This window comes from Ambystoma mexicanum, chromosome 3q (genome assembly GCF_040938575.1).
Source record: "Ambystoma mexicanum isolate Mex_15411 chromosome 3q, UKY_AmexF1_1, whole genome shotgun sequence".
Classification (NCBI taxonomy): Eukaryota; Metazoa; Chordata; class Amphibia; order Caudata; family Ambystomatidae; genus Ambystoma; species Ambystoma mexicanum.
In genome coordinates this window covers 918764711-918785274 of record NC_090926.1, presented here as the reverse complement: position 1 = coordinate 918785274, position 20564 = coordinate 918764711, and the positions used below count along the sequence as shown (strand labels likewise).

The 20564-nt window shown below is 46.4% G+C and overlaps 1 protein-coding gene across 1 annotated transcript in view; it reads left to right on the top strand.

Moving 5' to 3' along the window:
• Window positions 1-20564, top strand: part of LOC138583114 (actin-related protein 2/3 complex subunit 1A-B-like) — a 388531-nt gene that overhangs the window by 286459 nt on the left and 81508 nt on the right. Inside the window, exon 3 of the mRNA XM_069655071.1 lies at window positions 4495-4599. Coding sequence (XP_069511172.1) covers window positions 4495-4599 — 105 coding nt within the window. The remainder of the gene's footprint in view (window positions 1-4494; window positions 4600-20564) is intronic.

Sequence of the window (20564 nt, the reverse complement as noted above, 5' to 3'; positions counted from 1 at the left end):
ATACCACTGGTAAAAAAAGCGGGATTGTATCCCTCAGACGCCACCAACCTTAGACCTATTACAAACACCCTATTTTTTCTTAAACTCATTGATAAGGTGGCCACGGTGCAGCTCCAATTCCATGTTTATACTGCGAATATCCTCCATGAAAAAAAGTCCGGGTTTAGGAGCTTCCATGGCACGAGTGCCTTCTTTGATCTTCAGACACCAATGCTTTAAAAACTGGAACGTAGCAAATCGGGGCTGCTGATGTCAACAGATCTTTCAGCAGCCTTTGACTTACTAGAGCATAAAATTCTGCTCGAACGCATGACCACGGTTGGTGGACTCTCGATAGAGGCAATTACATGGCTTAAATCCTTTTTGTAGGGTCGTCTCTCGCGAGTTTACTGGGGTGACAGTGCCTCCGAGGTTGAAACTATCACTTGTGGAGTACCCCATGGGGCTTGCCTCTCCCCTCTGTTATTCAACATTTACATCCTACCATTATGTAATGACCTGCAATCTATGGATATCTTTTTCTGCAATTATGCGGACAATTTCCAACTGGTTCTGAACATTACTGGGGACTATGAAAAAGACCAGCTGTTGTTGGACACTATTTATTTGGTCATGAAAAGATGGATGTCAGCAAATTGGTTGCGTCTGAATGTGGCCAAGACTGAGCTTATGCTGTTTGGCCCAAGATTCTAGAACCAGTCTTAGTCAGAAGTACTCCAACTTTGTTATTGATGGCAGTCAAATAAAGGTGGTACCTAGAGTTAAGACTCTTGGCACCTACACGGCGGAAAGTCTAGACTTTAATGCCCATGTCACTGCCATCACAAAAAATACTTACTATTACCTCAAGGTGCTTCGACAGATTGCACCCCCGATTTCGATAGAAAACTGTAGTAAACTGATGAGGGCTGTGATTCTCCCACGTGTGGACTATTGCAACGCCTTACTGGAAGGTGCTAACAGGTCAGATATCCAAGAGCTGAAAGAAATTCAGTACTCCGCCACACGTATCATTTTTCAGATGAAATGGTCTGAACCAACTACTGCAGCTAGGAAAAGACTCCATTGGCTACCTGTGGCAGCTCGTGTTCAATTTAAGCTGCTAACGATCTGTCACAAATGTATCTTTGCGAACACTCCGGCATACCTGAAAACTCGAGTAAGTACATATCACCCCCAAAGAAACCTGAGACCTGCTGAGAGCTTTTTCCTGAAACAGCACCAGGTTAAACATGCCAGGGGGTGGGGCGGGCCTTTCACATTCAGGGGGCAAGCGCCTGCTCTACCACCATGTGTAAGAAAAACTGAAAATCTTCTTGAATTTAGGAAGCAGTTAAAAACAGTGCTCTTCAATCAACATGACTGATTATTAGCCTTATACTCCTAGCTCTCAGTGCCTGGATGCCTACGGGCTTTGGTGCAATACAAATAAAGTAACATAGCATAACATAACATATGAAATGCTTGAACATCTAAATTGAACATTGAAGCTTAGTAAAGCGTTAGTAGGATTAACACAATAAAAGCTGTGTACACTATTTAGTAACAGCTCCAGTACTTGACTGTTTCAATACCAGAGCAAACAGCATCAAAGAAACATCAATACAATTCTAAAGAAGCACTAATGTGTTGGACATTGTAATAAACACATTGCTTATTGAACTCAAATAGATTGGCAATCCATTTTCATATGATGGATATTGACCTGTCAACATTGCAGTCAAGGCAGGTTTTTAATTAGAGTAATACACAATATGTTAGTCAGCTACTTGCTCTTGGTATTTGATTGATCAATTGATTGATTGATTGATTGATTGATGAGTGCAAAACACAGAGATTGATCTCTGAAACTAGCATCATGAATTTTTGGAATCCTATTAAGAAGAGCAAACTAGAACTGTGCGCAAAGAAGAGAATCAAAATAAAAGTGGCTACTGAGTTAAGAGCAGACAGATCACTGTTTGCTTGACTACCTGTTCTAGGCAGATCACAGGATCCAGTAGATTTACTTGAGATATTAGGACTCTATGTATTTTCTGCTGTACCACAATCACGGTTTACTGGTGGTGGAATTATTCATATTTGCTGGCAAGAAAAGCAAACTTATTGAAAACATGATGTTGATCCCACCCTCGCAAAGCAGCTTCACAAACAACAAACAAACACGTCCAACAACAGCAATTACCAAAGCTCTATAGGAAATGATGTTATTTGTTGCCATTACTGATAGCACGGCAGATACACGTTTTGGATACATCAAAAGGCATTCAGAGAGTCATTGGCTGAAACATTCACCAAAGAAATTCAAAAGACATACTTGGGGTGTAATCAAATATCATAATCATATTGACCAAAAGTGCATAAATACAGTGCACACATTTAAAACGATGCCTACGAATAGTCGTAGAAACACATACAAAAGACCCAGACACAAAGATGAATTATTCATGTCATGAATGTCAGAGAAAGAGGCTCTACAAAACTCTTATCTATTTATACAGGGCACGCATGTGTTCATTCTTGATATAAGAGAGTATCTCAAACGCCCTAATGAGGTGTCTTTTTTGACTACTTTAAAACACATTATTTCAATTGCAGAGACATTCCTATCGATAGTAATTCTTTCTTTTTCAGTGCAGCGCATTAATGCAGCAGTGTTAGCTTTACTGCTCTGTTATGCACACTGATCCTATATTTACAGCCACTCCCCTGCTCTATTATGCACACCAATCCTATACTTACAGCCACTCCTGCGCTCTAATATGCACACCAACTGTATACTTACAACCACTCCCGCGCTCTATTATGCACACCATCCCTGTAATTAAAGCCGCTCCTGCGCTGTATTATGCACACCAATCCTATACTTACAGCCACTCCCGCGCTCTATTATGCACACTGATCCGATACTTACAGCCACTCCCATGCTCTATTATGCACACCGTTCCTATACTTACAGACACTCTGCGCTCTATTACGCACACCAACCGTATACTTACAACCACTCTTGCGGTCTATTATGCACACCAGCCCTATACTTACAGCCGCTCCCACGCTCTATTATGCACACCAATCCTATACTTACAGCCGCTCCCCCGCTCTATTATGCACACCCATCCTATACTCACAGCCACTCCGACGCTCTATTATGCACACTGATCCTATACTCACAGCCACTCCGTGCTCTATCATGCACACCAATCCTATACTCACAGCCCCACCGCGCTCTATTATGTACACCGATCCTATAATCACAGCCACTCCTGCGCTCTATTATTCACACCCATCCTATACTCATAGCCACTCTGGCGCTACCGTTACCGGTAAGGGCACCGGTACCGGTAAACCCTTACCGCCTTACTATGAGTTCCCTTTGCGGGACCCGACCTTAACGGCTGGTTTTACCAGCCGTTAAAGTAGGGTGCCGCAAAGGGACCTCTGTGCTAATTACAGTACCGCAATTTGCAGTACCGTAATTAGCTCCTTCCCCATTCCCATTATGCCCTATGGGGGCAAAAATGGGAATGGGGAAGTGCCTTAGTGAATGGGGAATTACTGCCCTCGCTCACCTTGGAGTAGGGCAGTAATTCCACCATCCACCAAGGCGGACACGGTAAAATACCGGCAGCAACCATGGAGCTAATAGCGCCATGGTTACCGTCTACCGTGTAATGAGGCCCATTGTCTACAAACCACATTAGACCCTGCTGCAATAGAGACTGAGCTCTCTCAGCCCAGGCTCTTAATGCGCCCCTGAGGAACCTGCCGTTTCCGGCCGGACCGCCAGTGGAACGGGAGCTACGACCCCTCAAGGAGGAGGCGAGTACATGGAGGGGGGTGGCCGGAGGGGCGGCCCTCTATGGGAGCTGCTCCTCTAGCGCCCCCTGCGTGGGCTGGTGCACCTTCTCAGTGTTTTCTAATGCGGGTTTGCCATTATAAAACGCTTCTGTGAAGTAGGCCATTTGTCTTTTTCTGCCAGAAGACTGTGCGTTAACGTTGCTCACTGATAGTGGCAAATTACCACTCAGGATTGAGGAGAAAGACTCCTTGTTAGATACATTACTACACACTGAGTCAATTTACAATAGTATGCAACACACTATTTTCTGAGTCACTAGACACGAGTTCCATTTCACTATTCACATTGCTATTTATTTTTCAATGTACTCTTGCCACATTTCCGTTGCCTGTAAAGTGGAAGCATTTTGAATTTCAGATAATTATTGCTAATTGATGTTAGATTTGCTTATTGTCTTTCAGAAAAATATTCACCCTATTATTGGTCTCGTTTCAATCAAAGTTGCTCTAACAACTTTGTGATCTTATACGATGAGTTATCCCAATGTCTTTTGTGAGTGTGTTACTGTTTTTGTGGTTCTGCTCAGAGAGGCCCATCAGCAGAGAATCGGCCTTTGTAAACCAGGCCCAATGTGTGCTAAGTGCAGGCTGTGACTTGTCATCACATTTCCAACAGCCATGTCTTTCTGGTTACAGAAATCGCCATCAGCCCAAACAACGATGTTGTGCAGATTTTTGAAAAAGCCGGCAACCAGTGGACGAAAATCCATGACCTCACAGAGCATAACGGACTTATCACAGGTTTAACATCCCATACCTTATTTGCAATTCATGCATGTTGTGACTTGGTAATATGGGGTTATTGTTATTACAGTATATTGGGGACTGCCATCTCTCTTGAAACTCCTGTATTGTTTTATTGCAAGTGAGAAGTGACATCACACCTTGCCTTTAATAAGAACAACAATCAATCTTTGTTGGGGCTCCGCTTCTCACTGAAGCGTCCCCTGGGTAGGCCCTTGCCTGCGCAGCAATGATACGCGGGAGCCGGGGTATGCCGCAACCTTCTTTATTAAACACATCGGCGGAACTGCCGAACCCTTCCCTGTCCCTCCCCCTTCCCCTGACATCACGTCCGGGCCATCATGTCCTTTGGGCCTCAACGGAGGCCCGCCCACACAACGATGTGGACAACCTGACATCTCCCCCCTTTTTAACATGCGAGTTCAGGGGCTCCCTCTTACCCCATCTCCTCGATGAGTCGCATTGGCTTCATGCGGCTCCTCTGTGGTCGTTTTGCCTTATTTGGGGTTGGTCCTTCCCTGGCGAGCGTGGAGAGGTGTGCCTCGCCTTCTGACTCTTCCCCGTCTCCTTGGTACGCTTCTTCGCGTGGTCGGTCCTTATCGCTGTCTCTGTCCCTTGTCCATTGGCCTTCTTCAGTCAGTCTGACCCGTTTGAAGTGCGAGCTGTTCCTGGTCACCATTGAGCAGTCGTCCCTTTGTGCTGTGACCATGGAGCCCTTCTTGTGCGTCGTGACCAGGGGGGTGGGTGCAAAGGTGGCTTCTTCTTTCCGATTCTTGGGTTGCCTGAGCCATACTTCGTCTCCTGGTTGCATTATGTTCTCGCGAGCTCTCCTTTTCCTGTCCGTGATCTCTTTTGTCTTTGCTTTTCTCGCTGTGTCATTTGCTTTCGCTTCTTGTTCCAGCGGCGTCAGTTCTTGTGGCCTCGGGTCCTCCGGTAGTCTCGTGGTGATCGGTCTCCGGAACAACAGGTCTGCTGGGCACACTCCCGTCGTGCTGTGGGGCCTGTGCCTGTATTCTCTTAGTAATTGGTTAAGGGCCTGCTCGAACGGCTTGTTTTGCACATGGGCGATTTGGAGGGTCCTCTTTATGTTGGCCATGAACCTTTCGACCATGCCGTTGGCCTGGGGCCATCGGGGGGTTATTTGTCGATGTTGGAACCCCATGTACTTTGCAAATTTCTGGAAGTCCTGACTTATGAATGTGGGACCGTTGTCCGACTTTATGATCTTGGGGATGCCATAGGCAGAGAGCATCCTGTCGAGTGCCGGGATGACACTTGATGTGGCGCTGCGAGTACGACCACGTGTGTTCCATTGTTCAGTGGTCCGAATAGATCTACTGCTAGCTCCTCCCACACTTTGTTCGGCAGCGGTGATGACTGTAGTGGGTTTGGATGTGGCGGGGGCGCCACTTGTGCACACACGTGGCAGCTTCCCACGACGGTTTCCACCAGGCGGTCGAGCTGAGGGAACCAGGCTTTCTGGCGAAGGAGGCACTTCGTGGCGACTACGCCTCTGTGTCCTTCATGCGCTAGGTGTATTATCCTCTCCTGGAGCGTTCTCGGGATGGCGACTTTGCATCCCTTCAATATAATGTTGTCCTCTACCACAGTCAGCTCTTCTTGGACCTGGTCCAACCACTTGACGTCTTCCTTTGTAGTTTCCGATTCTCCTCTGGCCTGTTGTCTCATGAGGGTCGTCTTGTCCGTCTTGTCCGTCTGTAGGCAGTGTCGATCAATTCGCAGCGCTGGGTCCGCCTCTGACTGTATCGATAGTTCCTGCAACCCTACTGGGAGTGGTTGCAGGTGATGTATGATGTAGTTTATTTACGCGTCCGCTATAGACGGTTGAGACGCTGTCGTGGACATGCGATGCCGGGAGAGGTAATCTGCTGGGTTCTCCTTCCCTGGGCGGTGCTGTATTTGGAATCTGTAATCCTGTAAGCGTAGTCCCCATCTGGCTATTCTCGGCGGCATCCTGGCCTTCGGGCTCCCGTATATGATGAGCAGCGCCTGGTGGTCGGTGATGATGGTAAATTCCTTGCCAAACAGGAAGAGATGAAAGTATTCGCAGGCCCAGACGACGCAAGGCTCTCTTTTTCTGCTTGCGAGTATGCCTGTTCCGTGGTTGTCAGGCTCCGGCTGGCATATGCTACAACATGTGTGATGTGTGGCTCCCTGGGGTCTTTCTGGGTCAGTATGGCGCCGAGTCCCACCGGGCTGGCATCCACAATTAATTCAGCGTCGCGGCTGGCATCAAAGTATGCCATGTCTTCGGCCTGTGCGATGGCCTTCCTTATTGCCTCGAACGCTGCTTGACACTCTTTCAACCATATGAATGGTGTGTCCTTCCGGGTGAGTAGGCGCAGGGGGTTACTGACTGTGGCGTAGTCTCTTCAGGTATCTGGAGCAGTAGCTGGCCAGTCCTAGAAACGACCTTAGGTCTGTGGTGTTCATGGGGGGCGTGGCTGAGTTGAGGGCCTCTACTTTTTCCGGGTCGGGTCTCATGCCTTTATCCGAAAAGATGTGCCCGAAGAATCTCAAAGATCCTTTCGAGAATTCACACTTGGATTTGTTCAAGGTTAGCCCTGCATCGTCCAGCGCTTGGCATACCCTGTGCAGTGCTAGGTCGTGTTCTTCCTGTGACTTTCCGTAGACCAGGACGTCGTCCGAATAGTTCAGGCAGTTGGGGACGTGTCTGATCACCTTGTGAATTTCCTCCTGAAAGATCTCAGCGGCAGAGGATATGCCGAAGCTGAGTCTTTTGTATTGAAACAGGCCGAGATGGGTGACGAATGTGGTGATGTAGCGGGATTCCGGTGCGATTTCGATTTGGTGGTATCCTTTTGTAAGGTCTAACTTGGAGAAAACTCTCGCCCCGTGAAGAAGATGGATCATGTCAGTGATCCTGGGCGCCTGATGCCTCTCCCTTTCAATGGCTGTGTTGGCTCTGCGCATGTCTACGCATAAACGTATGGATCCTTCTGGGGATTTCTTGGGGACGGGGACAATGGGTGATACCCATGGCGTCGGGCCCGACACAGGTTCTATGACGTTCATTTTGATGAGCTTGTACAGTTCTTCTTCCACCTGTCTCTGGATATTGAATGGAATACCTCGATAGTGTTGGGCCACTGGTTTGACCTGAGGATTGATGTGGAGGTGTACTTTCCTGTTTCGCAGTTTGCCTAGGCCAGTGAAGAGCTTTGGGAATGAGTTTTTCGATTGCATCCGGTTTGGCAAAGTACTTGTGGGCCATCAGCTGGTATAAGATGTGCACTAGTCCCATGTCTACTGCCGTCCGGAAGCTCAAAATGCATCCGCTATTAGCTTCGGTGTCCAGAATGTATAGCGGGACCTTTGCGGAGTGCCCTTTATGTGTGCACCAGGCTGTGATCATGCCTTTGCATGGCAGGGGTGTCGTGGAGCCATAGGGATATATGTCTACTGTGGCTTTTCTAATCCTGGGCCGTGTGGCCAGGGACTGATATGCGCTTTCACTGATGATGTTGACCGTCGCTCCAGTGTCTATGAGAAATTGTAGTGGGGTGTCGTTCACTTGGAGTGTCAATATGGGGCTGTGTTGGGTGGCTGCTGTGTTGTCCTGTAGGGCCCACATGTATCCTTTCCTCCTTTGATCCTCCTCTGACGACGGGATGTCGCTGCTAGTGGGGGACCTGGTCTCAACATACCTTACGAAACGCCGTCTGTGTGATCGTCTCGTGTCCTCTGACGAGCGTTTATCTTCACGCGTGTATCGGCTTCTGCGGTCGCTGTCTGCTTTTCTGGCATGCCTTCTTTCGTTGTACACTGCGGGTCTGGGGTCTGGGTGGACTCTGGCGGGTGTGCCGACGCCTGTCTTGGTAGCGATGTTTAGGTGGTGTGTGGGTTGGGGCGTTTTTACACATGGCCCTGTAGTGGTCCATTCCCCCACACGCGGCGCACTTTTGTCCTACAGCGGGGCATTCCCCTGTGTGTGGGTATTCGTATCCGCATTTATAACATGTGGCTTCGAGGTGTTTGTTGCCTTGATTGGGGTGGGTATACAGCTTGTTGATCGACTCAGTGTTCTCGCTGTGTTCATGTATGGACACTTTTCCTAGACTGTCCAGTTGAGAGTCCACAGCTGCTTCCATGCGGGCCAATGCTAGAATTTCTTCCAGGGATCTTTGTTTCTGTAGGAGCTGCTTGCGAAATGGCTGCGAGAGGCAACCAGCGATTACTTGTGACCTGAGTGCCTCTTCGTTGGAATATCTGTGGAATTCACAATGTTTCAGTTTGATGCAGAGGCGCATCACGAAGTTGTCTATCGACTCCCCTTTTTCTTGTCTTGTTGTGTGGAACATGTGGCGTTCATAGTCGATATTTGTATGTGGCACGAAATATTCAGACAGTTTGGCGTGTAATTCCCCGTTTGTGACTGTTTCTACGTTCAGCAGCTCCCCCGCAATGTCTCTTACCGCCGGTCCCACTGCCATAAACAGTGTGTTTTTCAGTCTTGTGTCGTCCGTCAATCCTATGGCGCCCGTGTAGAACTTGAAGTCCCGGAGCCATATGTTCCATCTGGGCCCTAGATTAGATGTGTCTCTAATCTCGAAAAGGTTGGGCATGTGCATGACTTGGGGTGCTCCTCCCTCCTGGTGTGCACGTTGGCCGTTATCTTGCGCTGTGTCAGCATTTCCAGACGCCGTTGCCGCCAATCCCGCCCCTCCTGAGGAGGATGCTGGCGTGCTCGCCGTGTCCGACATGGTTGCGGTGCTGTGGTGAGCCCATGTGCCCGTGGGTGACTTTGGCGCTTGTGACTGGGCTTCGGCAGAGCAGCGTCTGCTTCTTTGCTGCACGTGGGGCGGAGTGTCCGCTCTAGCAGCGCTCCTGCTGCGTGTGGAGGAACTTCTTCCTTCACTCACCCCTTTATTTTTTTGGCGCGGCCTTGGTTCTCGGAGCCCGCCCGGCCTCACAACGCTCTTGGGAGGGGGGGTCGTGTTCCACGAAGTGGAGCGAGAGGATGGGCTCTTCCGAGCGCTTTCCCCCATTCGCCAGGCTCACCGGGCGTGCATGCACTCCCTCGTGCGGCAAAGAGGTGAGCGCGGGGTGCCCGTTTGATGTTCCCGGGCCCTTGTCACGCGGGAGGCGGGACCGCACAGAATCACCTGCCGTGCCCGAGGCGCGCCGATGCGCTCTACTGCTCGACCGCAGACCTCGGCACGGCGCCAGCGGGAGTTCGTGCCCGCTCGTCGCCAGTGTTGGGGCTCCGCTTCTCACTGAAGCGTCCCCTGGGTAGGCCCTTGCCTGCGCAGCAATGATACGCGGGAGCCGGGGTATGCCGCAACCTTCTTTATTAAACACATCGGCGGAACTGCCGAACCCTTCCCTGTCCCTCCCCCTTCCCCTGACATCACGTCCGGGCTGTCATGTTCTTTGGGCCTCAACGGAGGCCCGCCCACACAACGATGTGGACAACCTGACAATCTTAGGCATGTAATAGAGCATTACAGTGGCCAATGATGTCATAATGCACTTGCCCAGTTCTGTGCTGAGCCCTGTTTATTTGCGCAAGAGGTTTGGCTGTTGGGGGAGGGGCTTGGTTAAAAATAAGAACAGAAGCGACAGTGAAAAGAGACACAAGGTGAAGAAACATGCCTTCACGCAGTCAATGGGTTAGGGTTTGTGTAGGCATCTTGTGGGCATTTCCGGTTCCTTAGCCACTGCTATTCCCCAGGGACAGGGTACACTTGGATTTTGTAAATCTGTGTTTGCCATCAATTTACAGTCTGCCAGGTGCCGTCAGTGTGGGGCAGTGGCGTGTGATGCATGGAAAATTGTGATAATAGAATAAACAAGCACTGGCAAAGCCAATAGTTTTGGCGCTTCCTGCAGTTGTTTGCATTATACATTTATAAGCTGCAGGGTTCAAGGAGGCGAGTGCATAGTTTTAAAGGAGGATGAGAAGAAGGTTGTGCGGGGGTGCAAGAGAATGAGAAGGTGAATAGAGCAAGGGAGGAAGCTATTGATAGAAGGTACCATCGATGATGAGCAACAGGAAATATGAGCGAGAAAGGGTGACCATGAGAGGGTAAGCAATAAAGCGAGAGTGTAAGAGGAAGGATGAGAGCCAGTAGAGAGAGGAAGTAAGGTATATGGGTGGGGCAATAGAGGGTATAGGTTGGGTTGGGCTAGAGAGCTAGAGGAGGTAGATCTGCGTGGGTTGAGTAGACAGAGGGGGTAGGATGGTTGGTGGTAGAGAGGGGGTACAGTGGGAGGGGATAGAGAGAGGGGCTAGGGTGGGTGGATGTTGGTAGAGAGAGGCGGTGGGGTTAGAGAGAGTGAGGGTAGGGTGGGTTGGTGTGGGTAGAGAGAGTGGTTGTAGTGTTGGTGGGGTAGGTTTGGTGGGAGTAGAGGGAGTGGTGGTAGGTTGAGGTAGAGAGGGTGGGGCAGAGAGAGTTGGTAGGGTGGTTGGAGTAGAGATTGGAGGTAGGATTGTAAAAGCAAAAGGAAATATCGAGGCTGAGTACCACAAAAGGAAATACACCAAACACAGGTTTACAATTATACACAGATCTTTATTCTACAACTGAACAGTTTTCAAAGGAACAAAGTATCAGATAGCTATCAGGCCCTCAGTACATCACAGCTAATACCAGCCCGTTCGGTGTGCGAAGTGAGTGGGGCTGTACATCAGAACATTCACTCTTTTATACAATTTTGTAACATGATGTCCAGCCCATTTACAGGTTAATCATTTCTCGGGCTAGGGGTTCATGCCGAGTTCACTTATAATTTATTCATCTAGAGGCATATGGATTATTCCTAGTATATTCACAAATAGGTCACAATGGCAACAGTGTGCCTTCGGATTTAACATTAGGCCTTCGTACATGTTTTATATAATGTAGTCAAACAAGTGTTCACATTCAGTATTTAAACAACATTGTGCTTAATATATGCTCGCGGATCAGTTTCGTTGGTACAGGTAATCCTCGATCTACAGGTCAACGAAGGATAAGGTCTCATTACATGACCCTAACATTTGGCCTGTGGGCAGTTTAAGCATTAACTTGCATACATAGGTCAAGACGGCCATGTTACAAACAGAAGAACACTGTCCACCATTTTAGAACGCAAGGTGACTTTGGAGTGGGAATAAAAATGGCGGATGAACCTAAAATGGCGGCTTAATCGATCTAAGGTCAGAACCTTGCAACGCGGATTTCTTCGTAGAGCGACTGGGCTTAGGCCAATATATACAATAAAGGGGCACAATATAATATCCCGTTCAACAAACCCTCCTTTTGGCCTAAACCAAACGCTAAACTACTTCTAGCCACTTTAAGAGTAACTCCACGTCTCAATGTCCATACATCCTGAATCACTATCGGAGATATTAATTGCCATAAGATCAGTTACTAAGATTTCTTTCAGCCCATATTCGTTGGAGTTTTTCTCTGAGGCGTATACTTTAAGTCCTAATGTACCCATCGCTTGTGCGCAACATCCCCCTAGCATCGAGCACATAGCAGGAAGACATTGTATACAACAGCAAAGAAACAACAGGATACCTAAAATAGTCAGCAAGACCGAAAGTAGTTTCCATCCCCAAGATCGCAAGAAGTCCCAGAACTAGGCGCTAAAATCCCAGTTTCCCTTCGGGAACATGCACTTCTGAACTTAGGACATGCAGAGTCTGTATTGCCTTAAAGATAGTTAGGGAGGAATCTGGTACAAAAACACAGCAAGCGGACCCCACTAATTTACACACTCCACCACGTTCAGCCAGGATGACATCTTGTGCCATCCGGTTCTGAAGTGCTACTAACCTTATTGCTTTCTGTTCTAGAGTCATGTTATACAGTATGTCAGTGGTCTGGTTGATGGTCCTCTCCAGTACTCTCGCAAGTCTCCTGATATCTTCAGAGTTCATTATTTGCCCCCAAAATGGCACAAAGGATTTAGCTACATCTCCTAGAACTTGTGCTGAAGTGTCACCATTCTTGTCCCGCCGCGGACGAGCCTTTGAAATCTCTACAGTACTTGCAATGAATATCCCAGGTAACAGGATCCCTAAATAACAAGTTCCCTGCCAATCCATGGGTAACCATGGAAATGCTACATTACCGCAAACAAAGTAGACAGGTTCACCTACATACAAAGGTCTGTCCTCACTAGTAAAATTTGCAACATTGGCGCGACCTTTAAAATCACCCATTAACTAAGTACCATTCCTTTGTATGAAGAAAGAAACTGAATCAGGGCTATGGTTAAAAGTGTAGGAAGGAGACGTGGCATCCTCATTGCCTATCGGAGCCATCTTGAAAGAGATCAAAGATTGAAAAGGACGTGACAGTCTATCAGAAGGCCTAATAGAAGCAACATTAAGCTTACTCCTATTTGCAAAAAGCACAGATGACGACTAATACATACTTGAAATTGTTGCAACGCTCCATCTCAATAAAATCAAAAAGAATAACCTCAAAGGGGACAGAAGGTGGACCAAAACTACCCCTAGGAGTTGATGTGCCCTTTCCCACATTGTGCTGCAGACAAATCATGCACCCCTGAACGAAGCGTTCAGCTACTTTAGGGATTTTGCCATTTACCCACACATTTTGCAACATTTTAGTGATTTTACGAGCACATATATGGGTGGGACCATGAGCCATAACAACCATCATCATAATATATGCGTCAGGCAGTAACCACTTCCCTTCAACTTTTTCCACCCAACACCCATCATCATCCAGTTTTCCCAAGCCCTCAGCCCATTTCTTAATTTCTTAGACTCTTCTAACATGGTGTCGGCTTGGATATCCCTTACGGAATCAATACCCTCATCCAAAGTACAGACATTTGTGGCTTCCCTTGAAGTATACATTTCTGAAGATAGATCAGTGGCAGTCTGTCTGGCTATCTGGTCAGCAAAAGCGTTCCATTTTCCTACATGAACTACAATTTCCTGATGTGCTGCGCATTTTATGATAGCTAGCTGAGTAGGGAGTGCAAGTGCCGAGAGTAACCGTACTATCAAGGAGCCATGTTGAATTTTTGTACCATGCAAAGTCAAGAAACCTCTTTCTGCCCAAAGTCTACCGAAGTTGTGAACCACCCCAAAGGCATACTGACTGTCAGTATATATGTTTACTGTAAGCCCTTCGGAAAGTTCACAAGCTCGGGTCAATGCTATAATCTCTGCGGCCTGCGCGGAGTTATGCGTGATTCTCTTGGTTTCCACGATCGTGCTCAATGTAGTGATTGCGTAACCAGCTGTGGATGTATCATCCGGGAGTTTGAAGCAGGAGCCATCGCAAAACAACTCCCCTTGTGGATTGTTAAAAGGAGAATGCTTCAGATCAATTCTACCCTTTGTTTCTTGTTCGGTAGTGTAAAGGCAGTCATGTGACTCTTCGTCACTGCAAGCAGTACCTTGCGGGAAAGGTAAAAGTTCAGCCGGATTAAGAACACAACACCTCTTAATTTGCGTGTGCGGTGCAAACAAGATCAATTCATATCTCGTTAATCGTGTGGAGGTGAGATGTTGCGTTTGTGTTTTGTTCAGTAGAACATCTACAGAGTGAGGAACCATCAGGGTTAAAGCATGGCCTAGTACCATTCCCTCGCTCTGTTTTACAGACGCAGCAGCAGCGACAGCTCGCAAACATCTTGGCAAAGCACATGCTACAGGATCAAGGGCGGAAGAAAAGTAGCCGCACGGCCTATTCTTCCCTCCATGTTCCTGCGTTAATACAGCCAAAGCACATCCATCACATTCAAGCACATACAACACAAAGGCCTTTTTGTAGTTTGGTGTGCCCAAAACTGGCGCTGAGCACAATGCAGTCTTGAGCAGATCAAATGCATGCTGGTGTACCAAGTTTCATGGTAATGGCGAAGAAATGCCCTTCTTCGTCAAAGCCAACATTGGTTTAATCACTAGTGAGAAATTGAGGATCCACTGCCTACAGTAAGAAGCCATTCCTATCAAGGCTATAACTTCCTGCGTGTTTGCTAAAAATTAGTTTTATCAGTTCAGGCGTCAACCGTCTTCCCTTCTTTGACAGGAGATAGCCTAAATAGGCGACCTTCTGACAACAGTATTGACATTTTTTAAGCAAAGCTTTGTGTCCATGGTTAGCCAAATGAATAAGCAACAACACGGTGCCCTCCGTACAAGCGCTCTCTGAGTCTGCAGCTAAAAGCAAGTCGTCAACATATTGAAGCAGTGTACAAGTAGAGGGCAACTCAAGGGTATCGATCTGCTCTTTCAAAGCCCTACTATAAATGCTCGGACTTTCCGTATAACCTTGCGGTGCACAGGTAAAGGTAAAGAAACGTCCCCCTAAGGTGAACGCAAACAGGTATCTACTGTCTTTGTGTATAGGGATACTAAAGAAAGCATTCTTTAGATCCACAACACTAAAATTAGTAGCTGAAGCCGGGATCATAGTTAATATTGTCGTCACATCGGGCACAATTGGAAATTGTGGAGCAACGATCTTATTGATGGCACGTAGATCAATTATGAAACGAAAAGGAATATCATTATCGCCTTTTTTGTACACAGGTAAAATCGGATTATTGCACAAACTACCTGCAATTTCCTCAATCACCCCTCGATGCACAAAATCAGAGATGATGCATTTCAAAGCTTGCTCACCATCGACCGAAATCTTATACTGTGGAATACGTGGCAGCTTTACTCCATGTTTCAAGACAATTTTAACAGGTTCAATTTGTAAAACACTGATATCATTATCATCAATAGCCCATAAACACTACGGAACATGACTAAATTCCGGTGGCAAAGGTCTGTTCCAGAATTGAGAGACAGAAAGTTGCTGTGGTGAAATCGTCAAACGCACTCCATCAGAAGAACAATTAATTACTGCATTTAATTCCTTCAACAGATTCAACCCCAACAAATTCTCTCCACAATTCGTAGTCAAAAGGAATGGACAGTGGTCCGTAAATGGACCCAAGGTAATCAGTACCGGCGAAGAAACCGGACAGACAACTGGTGTGCCAGAAAACCCTACAGAAACATTGGTTTGCCCTGACAGTGGAATGCTTGGAACCCGTGAATGATCAATGGAACACTTCTGTGCCCCTGTATCTATCAAGAATAGATGTTTCCTATTTCCCGCTAACATTTCAACGTAGGGACCTTTCTGATTAATGGGAATAGGCGTCGGTTCTAAACCCTGTTTCGGGCAATCCTAGCAAAACAGAATGTCGTCAAAAGGAAGTTCTTCAGAGAGGTAAGCAGCAGAAGGATGATCAAAAATGTTTCTATTATCCACACTCGATGTCTGATTGTCCTGAGAAAAAGGTTGCTGTGAATCTTGTGAAAACTGACCTCTATCAGGACCCCCTACACCTGGGCGACCTCTATATCTTCTACCCGCAGGGATAGGAATAGAGATTTCTGTAATGGAATGCAGGGATAGGAATACAAAAAAACGGAGGAGTCCAGAAATGTGACAAATTGCTTATTAAATCAAAAGCAGGGATAGGAATACAGATTTCTTCAGTGTCCAAATGCACTCTCAGCTCATTACAGGCTGGTAGCAAGGTTTTATTTCACAGATACATCACAATCAAAAGTTACATTTCTGTACCTTGTGCGAGCTGGGATTGGGTGAACCGTATAGGCAGACTCCAAATGTGTTATTTGACCCCTGTTGGAGGACTGGGCATTGTGCACACATATGACCCTCTTGTATGCAATAAGCACACTGGTTAAAGTTTACAGGACCCAAGGGCACATTTCCTTGTGGAACGTAATACCTCTAAATTGCGAATTACCGCTTCTAAGGCCTCTAATAATTTGCTGTAATAATACCTTCGTCTTTAAGTCACCTTTTCTCTTCTCGACTCTTTCCTTTTCATTATTGACACGATTCTCATAGTACTGAGCCATGTGCAATAGTTCTGACTGAGACTTCGCTTGCCAAGCGCTTTCGGAGGACATAATTTGCGGCTGGATGTCAGGCAGCAATCCACGCACAAATTTGTCCACGAATAATCTGTTCCCAGACTCTGTGCCTAAATCTTGTCCACTGAAATCTGAAAATACCTGTTTGAACCAATTAAAGAACTTGGTAGCGCCCTCAGACTTGCCTTGGACACAGACAGTAAGCTTGTCCAAAATAATTATCTTTTCGGGAATTATAGTTTTCAAATTCGTAACTATCCTGTCAGGCAAAGTTAGTATTACCTGAGGCGGTCTTTCGCCAGCTGGTCTTTCTCCATCAAGTCTAGCCATGTTAGTCCATGTATCTCCTAGCCCTGGTACATCATCTACAGTTCTAATCTGTTTCCACAAATCAACAGGCAGTAGTACGGGAAATAACAAATCAATATCACTTAAGGTGAATACCGATGATTGCAAGACAGACTCTATTTCTTTGTAGAACCCTGTAGGATTCTTCCTAATGTCGGGAATAGATTGCTTGATGGTGTTCACTTCCTATCTTGAGAACGGAACGTGAACGAACTATGACACATAATGTGCAGGAATTTCATAGGCCGCAGCACCCGTTCCGGCATAAGCTGGAACCTCGACTTTTGGGACAAATGTCGGAGGGACCTCTCTCATAGGCAACTGAGAAGTAAGCAACTCTGAACACTTACTAAGCAACGGAGCCAAATCGAGCGCTAAAGCAGCCAAAGAAGTGTCCAACGAAAAAGCTCTCTTATAAATACTCAATAACTCTGCGGAACAACAAATCTTTCTTTTTACACACTCATCCTGTAGGAACTCTACCATTACCTGTATCACTTTCCTCTGCATTTCTGGCATATACTGACTATATGTGTCATATACTTCTACGGGAGTTATCTACGTGTCTGAGATCCATCTAATCGCATCTTTCATACAAATTTGTGTTTCCTCAGTTATCGATTTAGGACAAGGAAGGAACCGTTTCTGTACGAACATAACGTCCAAACTATCACCATACCGTAACCTTTCCAGCTCCCTTCTGTACTCAAGAACCCTCTCAACATGCTCTTGCACCTTCTCCGCAGTATCTCTAGAGAACGCTAAGGTATTCAGATACCTCAACCCTAGTGGGAGATCTGTATTATTTAGCCTGTTCCACATTACGCATAAATGAATTCCTAATCCTTCAATAAAAACGTTTTTCTCAGGAAAAATGTCTATATTAGAAAGTGTGGTGAAAACATTAGCTTGTTCACCTTTCTCCATGCAATGCTTAGCCCACGCAGTTAACTCACGTTTTTTCTCTGGAGAGACAGTATTACGAGTTACAACCCTCGATCCCGCTCCCTGTTCTACTACAAGCGGTGTCAAACCACTTGGAAGAGGGAGAATAGGCACATTTTGAACGTCAAGGAGCGGAGGTGCTATTACTGGTACAGCAGGCAAAGGTTGAGGAACAGGTGGGGGAGCAACGACAAGAGGAGGAACAACAACTGGAGGAAGAGGGACAGCAGGAGGAACAATATGAAGAGTAAGAGGGACTATGGGAGGAGGAATAACAGCAGGAAGAGATACATACAGAGATGGCGCAGTGGCACCAGGCCTTCGTTCGTTTAATAGTTTATCGATAAGTTCATCAGAAACATGAGTCTTTAGAAGGGTACATTTTCTGAATACCAAGTGAAAAAGCCCTATCCATATTCCTAACTGACTCAGACTGTTTATTCTGGTCATACAACAACGCTTTTTCGGCGTTTGTCATATGGCGGCGCGCATGCTTTTCTCTACTCTTAAGCTGCTGCAAAGCTTCTTTCTTCCAATTCTGTAATACATCGAATACTGCAGGTCTAGCCTTTTTCTTCAATAATATAGATTCTAAGTATTCAATACGAAGGATTTCAAAACTACCATTGATTGGCCACTGAAGTTCGGAAGCATGTCTAGTTTGTCTATGCCAAATATCATTAAATACTATACTACCAATGCCGTGCTTACAGTACATAGTACACGCCGGCGACCCCTCCATTGGTTCCGGTCGGCCAAATTCCAAAGATTGTCTGTCCTTGTGGAATAATGCCCTGAAGCAGGCAGACAATTTCACAGGCATATCAGAATACTGGTGTTACCTGGTCAATAATTGAACTTGCGAGTGCAATATGCCAAAACAAATGATCAGGTTACTTAAGAATCTGCTCACGACTCACCTGATCAAATCCTAAGGAGATCCGATCGGATTACAAATTTTCTAACAAAGATTTCCTCGTGTTTGGGGATTTTGGCAAATCTGCCCGACTCGATATATGGACCCTGGTCAAAATGCCGACTCGGACCACATGCTCACCATCCAGGGATCAGGTCGTGCAGCGCTGCTGAGGTGTCGCTTCTCATCCAAGAAAGGGGACCCTTTACGCCGTCCGATCCCGGTCCGATAGCCGTGTCAACCTTCAACGAGCTGGCATCAATCTTGAGGGTCCCTATTCGGGCGGCATCTGTAAAAGCAAAAGGAAATATCGAGGCTGAGTACCACAAAAGGAAATACACCAAACGCGGGTTTACAAAGATACACAGATCTTTATTCTACAACTGAACAGTTTTCAAAGGAACAGTACATCACAATACCAGCCCGTTCGGTGTGAGAAGTGAGTGGGGCTGTACATCAGAACATTTGCTCTTTTATACAATTTTGTAACATGATGTCCAGCCCATTTACAGGTTAACCATTTCTCGGGCTAGGGGTTCATGCCGAGTTCACTTCTAATTTATTCATCTATAGGCATATGGATTATTCCTAGTATATTCACAAATAGGTCACAATGGCAACAGTGTGTCTTCGGATTTAACATTAGGCCTTTGTACATGTTTTATACAATGTAGTCAAACAAGTGTTCACATTCAGTATTTAAACAACATTGTGCTTAATATATGCTCGTGGATCAGTTTCGTTGGTACAGGTAATCCTCGATCTACAGGTCAACGAAGGACAAGTTCTCATTACATGACCCTAACATTTGATCTGCGGGCAGTTTAAGCATTAACTTGCATACATAGGTCAAGAAGGCCATGTTACAAACAGAAGAACACTGTCCACCATTTTAGAACACAAGGTGACTTTGGAGTGAGAATCAAAATGGCGGATGAACCTAAAATGGTGGCTTAATCGATCTAAGGTCAGAACCTTGCAATTCAGATTTCTTCGTAGAGCGACTGGGCTTAGGCCAATATATACAATAAAGAGGCACGATATAATATCGCGTTCAACAGGATGGGTGGAGATAGATAGAGTGGGGAGTAGGGTGGCCTGTAGTAATTAGCACTCTCACCAGACAAATTGAAACAGAATTAAAAACCAGAGGTTGGGTCGAGAGAAATCCTCTGGGCCAAAAAAAACAAATTGCTTATTAAATCAAAAGCAGGGATAGGAATACAGATTTCTTCAGTGTCCAAATGCACTCTCAGCTCGTTACAGGCTGGTAGCAAGGTTTTATTTCACAGATACATCACAATCAAAAGTTACATTTCTGTACCTTGTGCGAGCTGGGATTGGGTGAACCGTATAGGCAGACTTACATCCTATAGGGGATAGATGATCTGATTGGCCTGGCCATATCGAGTAGCTCCACCTGGCACCATCCACAGCCTTCTCAACTTGGGAAATTTACCAGCATGTGAGCACAATAATGGGTGGAGAGAATGGCTTCAGGGTCCCGCCTGTATCCCACCAATGTTACAACCTCTCTGACTCCTCTGGCCCTGAGCAAGAACATTATAGCCTCCAGCTTCATGCTGTGTTACATTTTTGCATCTTCTGTCTTCAGTTTGATGGGAAGAACAGTTTCTGCCTACCTCAAATGAATGGGCATTGCTCCCCAAGTTCAGATCACATGTGAAGGGACTGTAGAATTGATATCTCTGCTTGCATTTAGGAAGAATTTCAGCTCCCAGCCCTCGCAGGTGTTTTATCTTTTCTGTTGACTCAGAACACTCTTTCCCAGCGTCCCTGGCAAGGTTGGGCACAGTAACTGCACTGCCA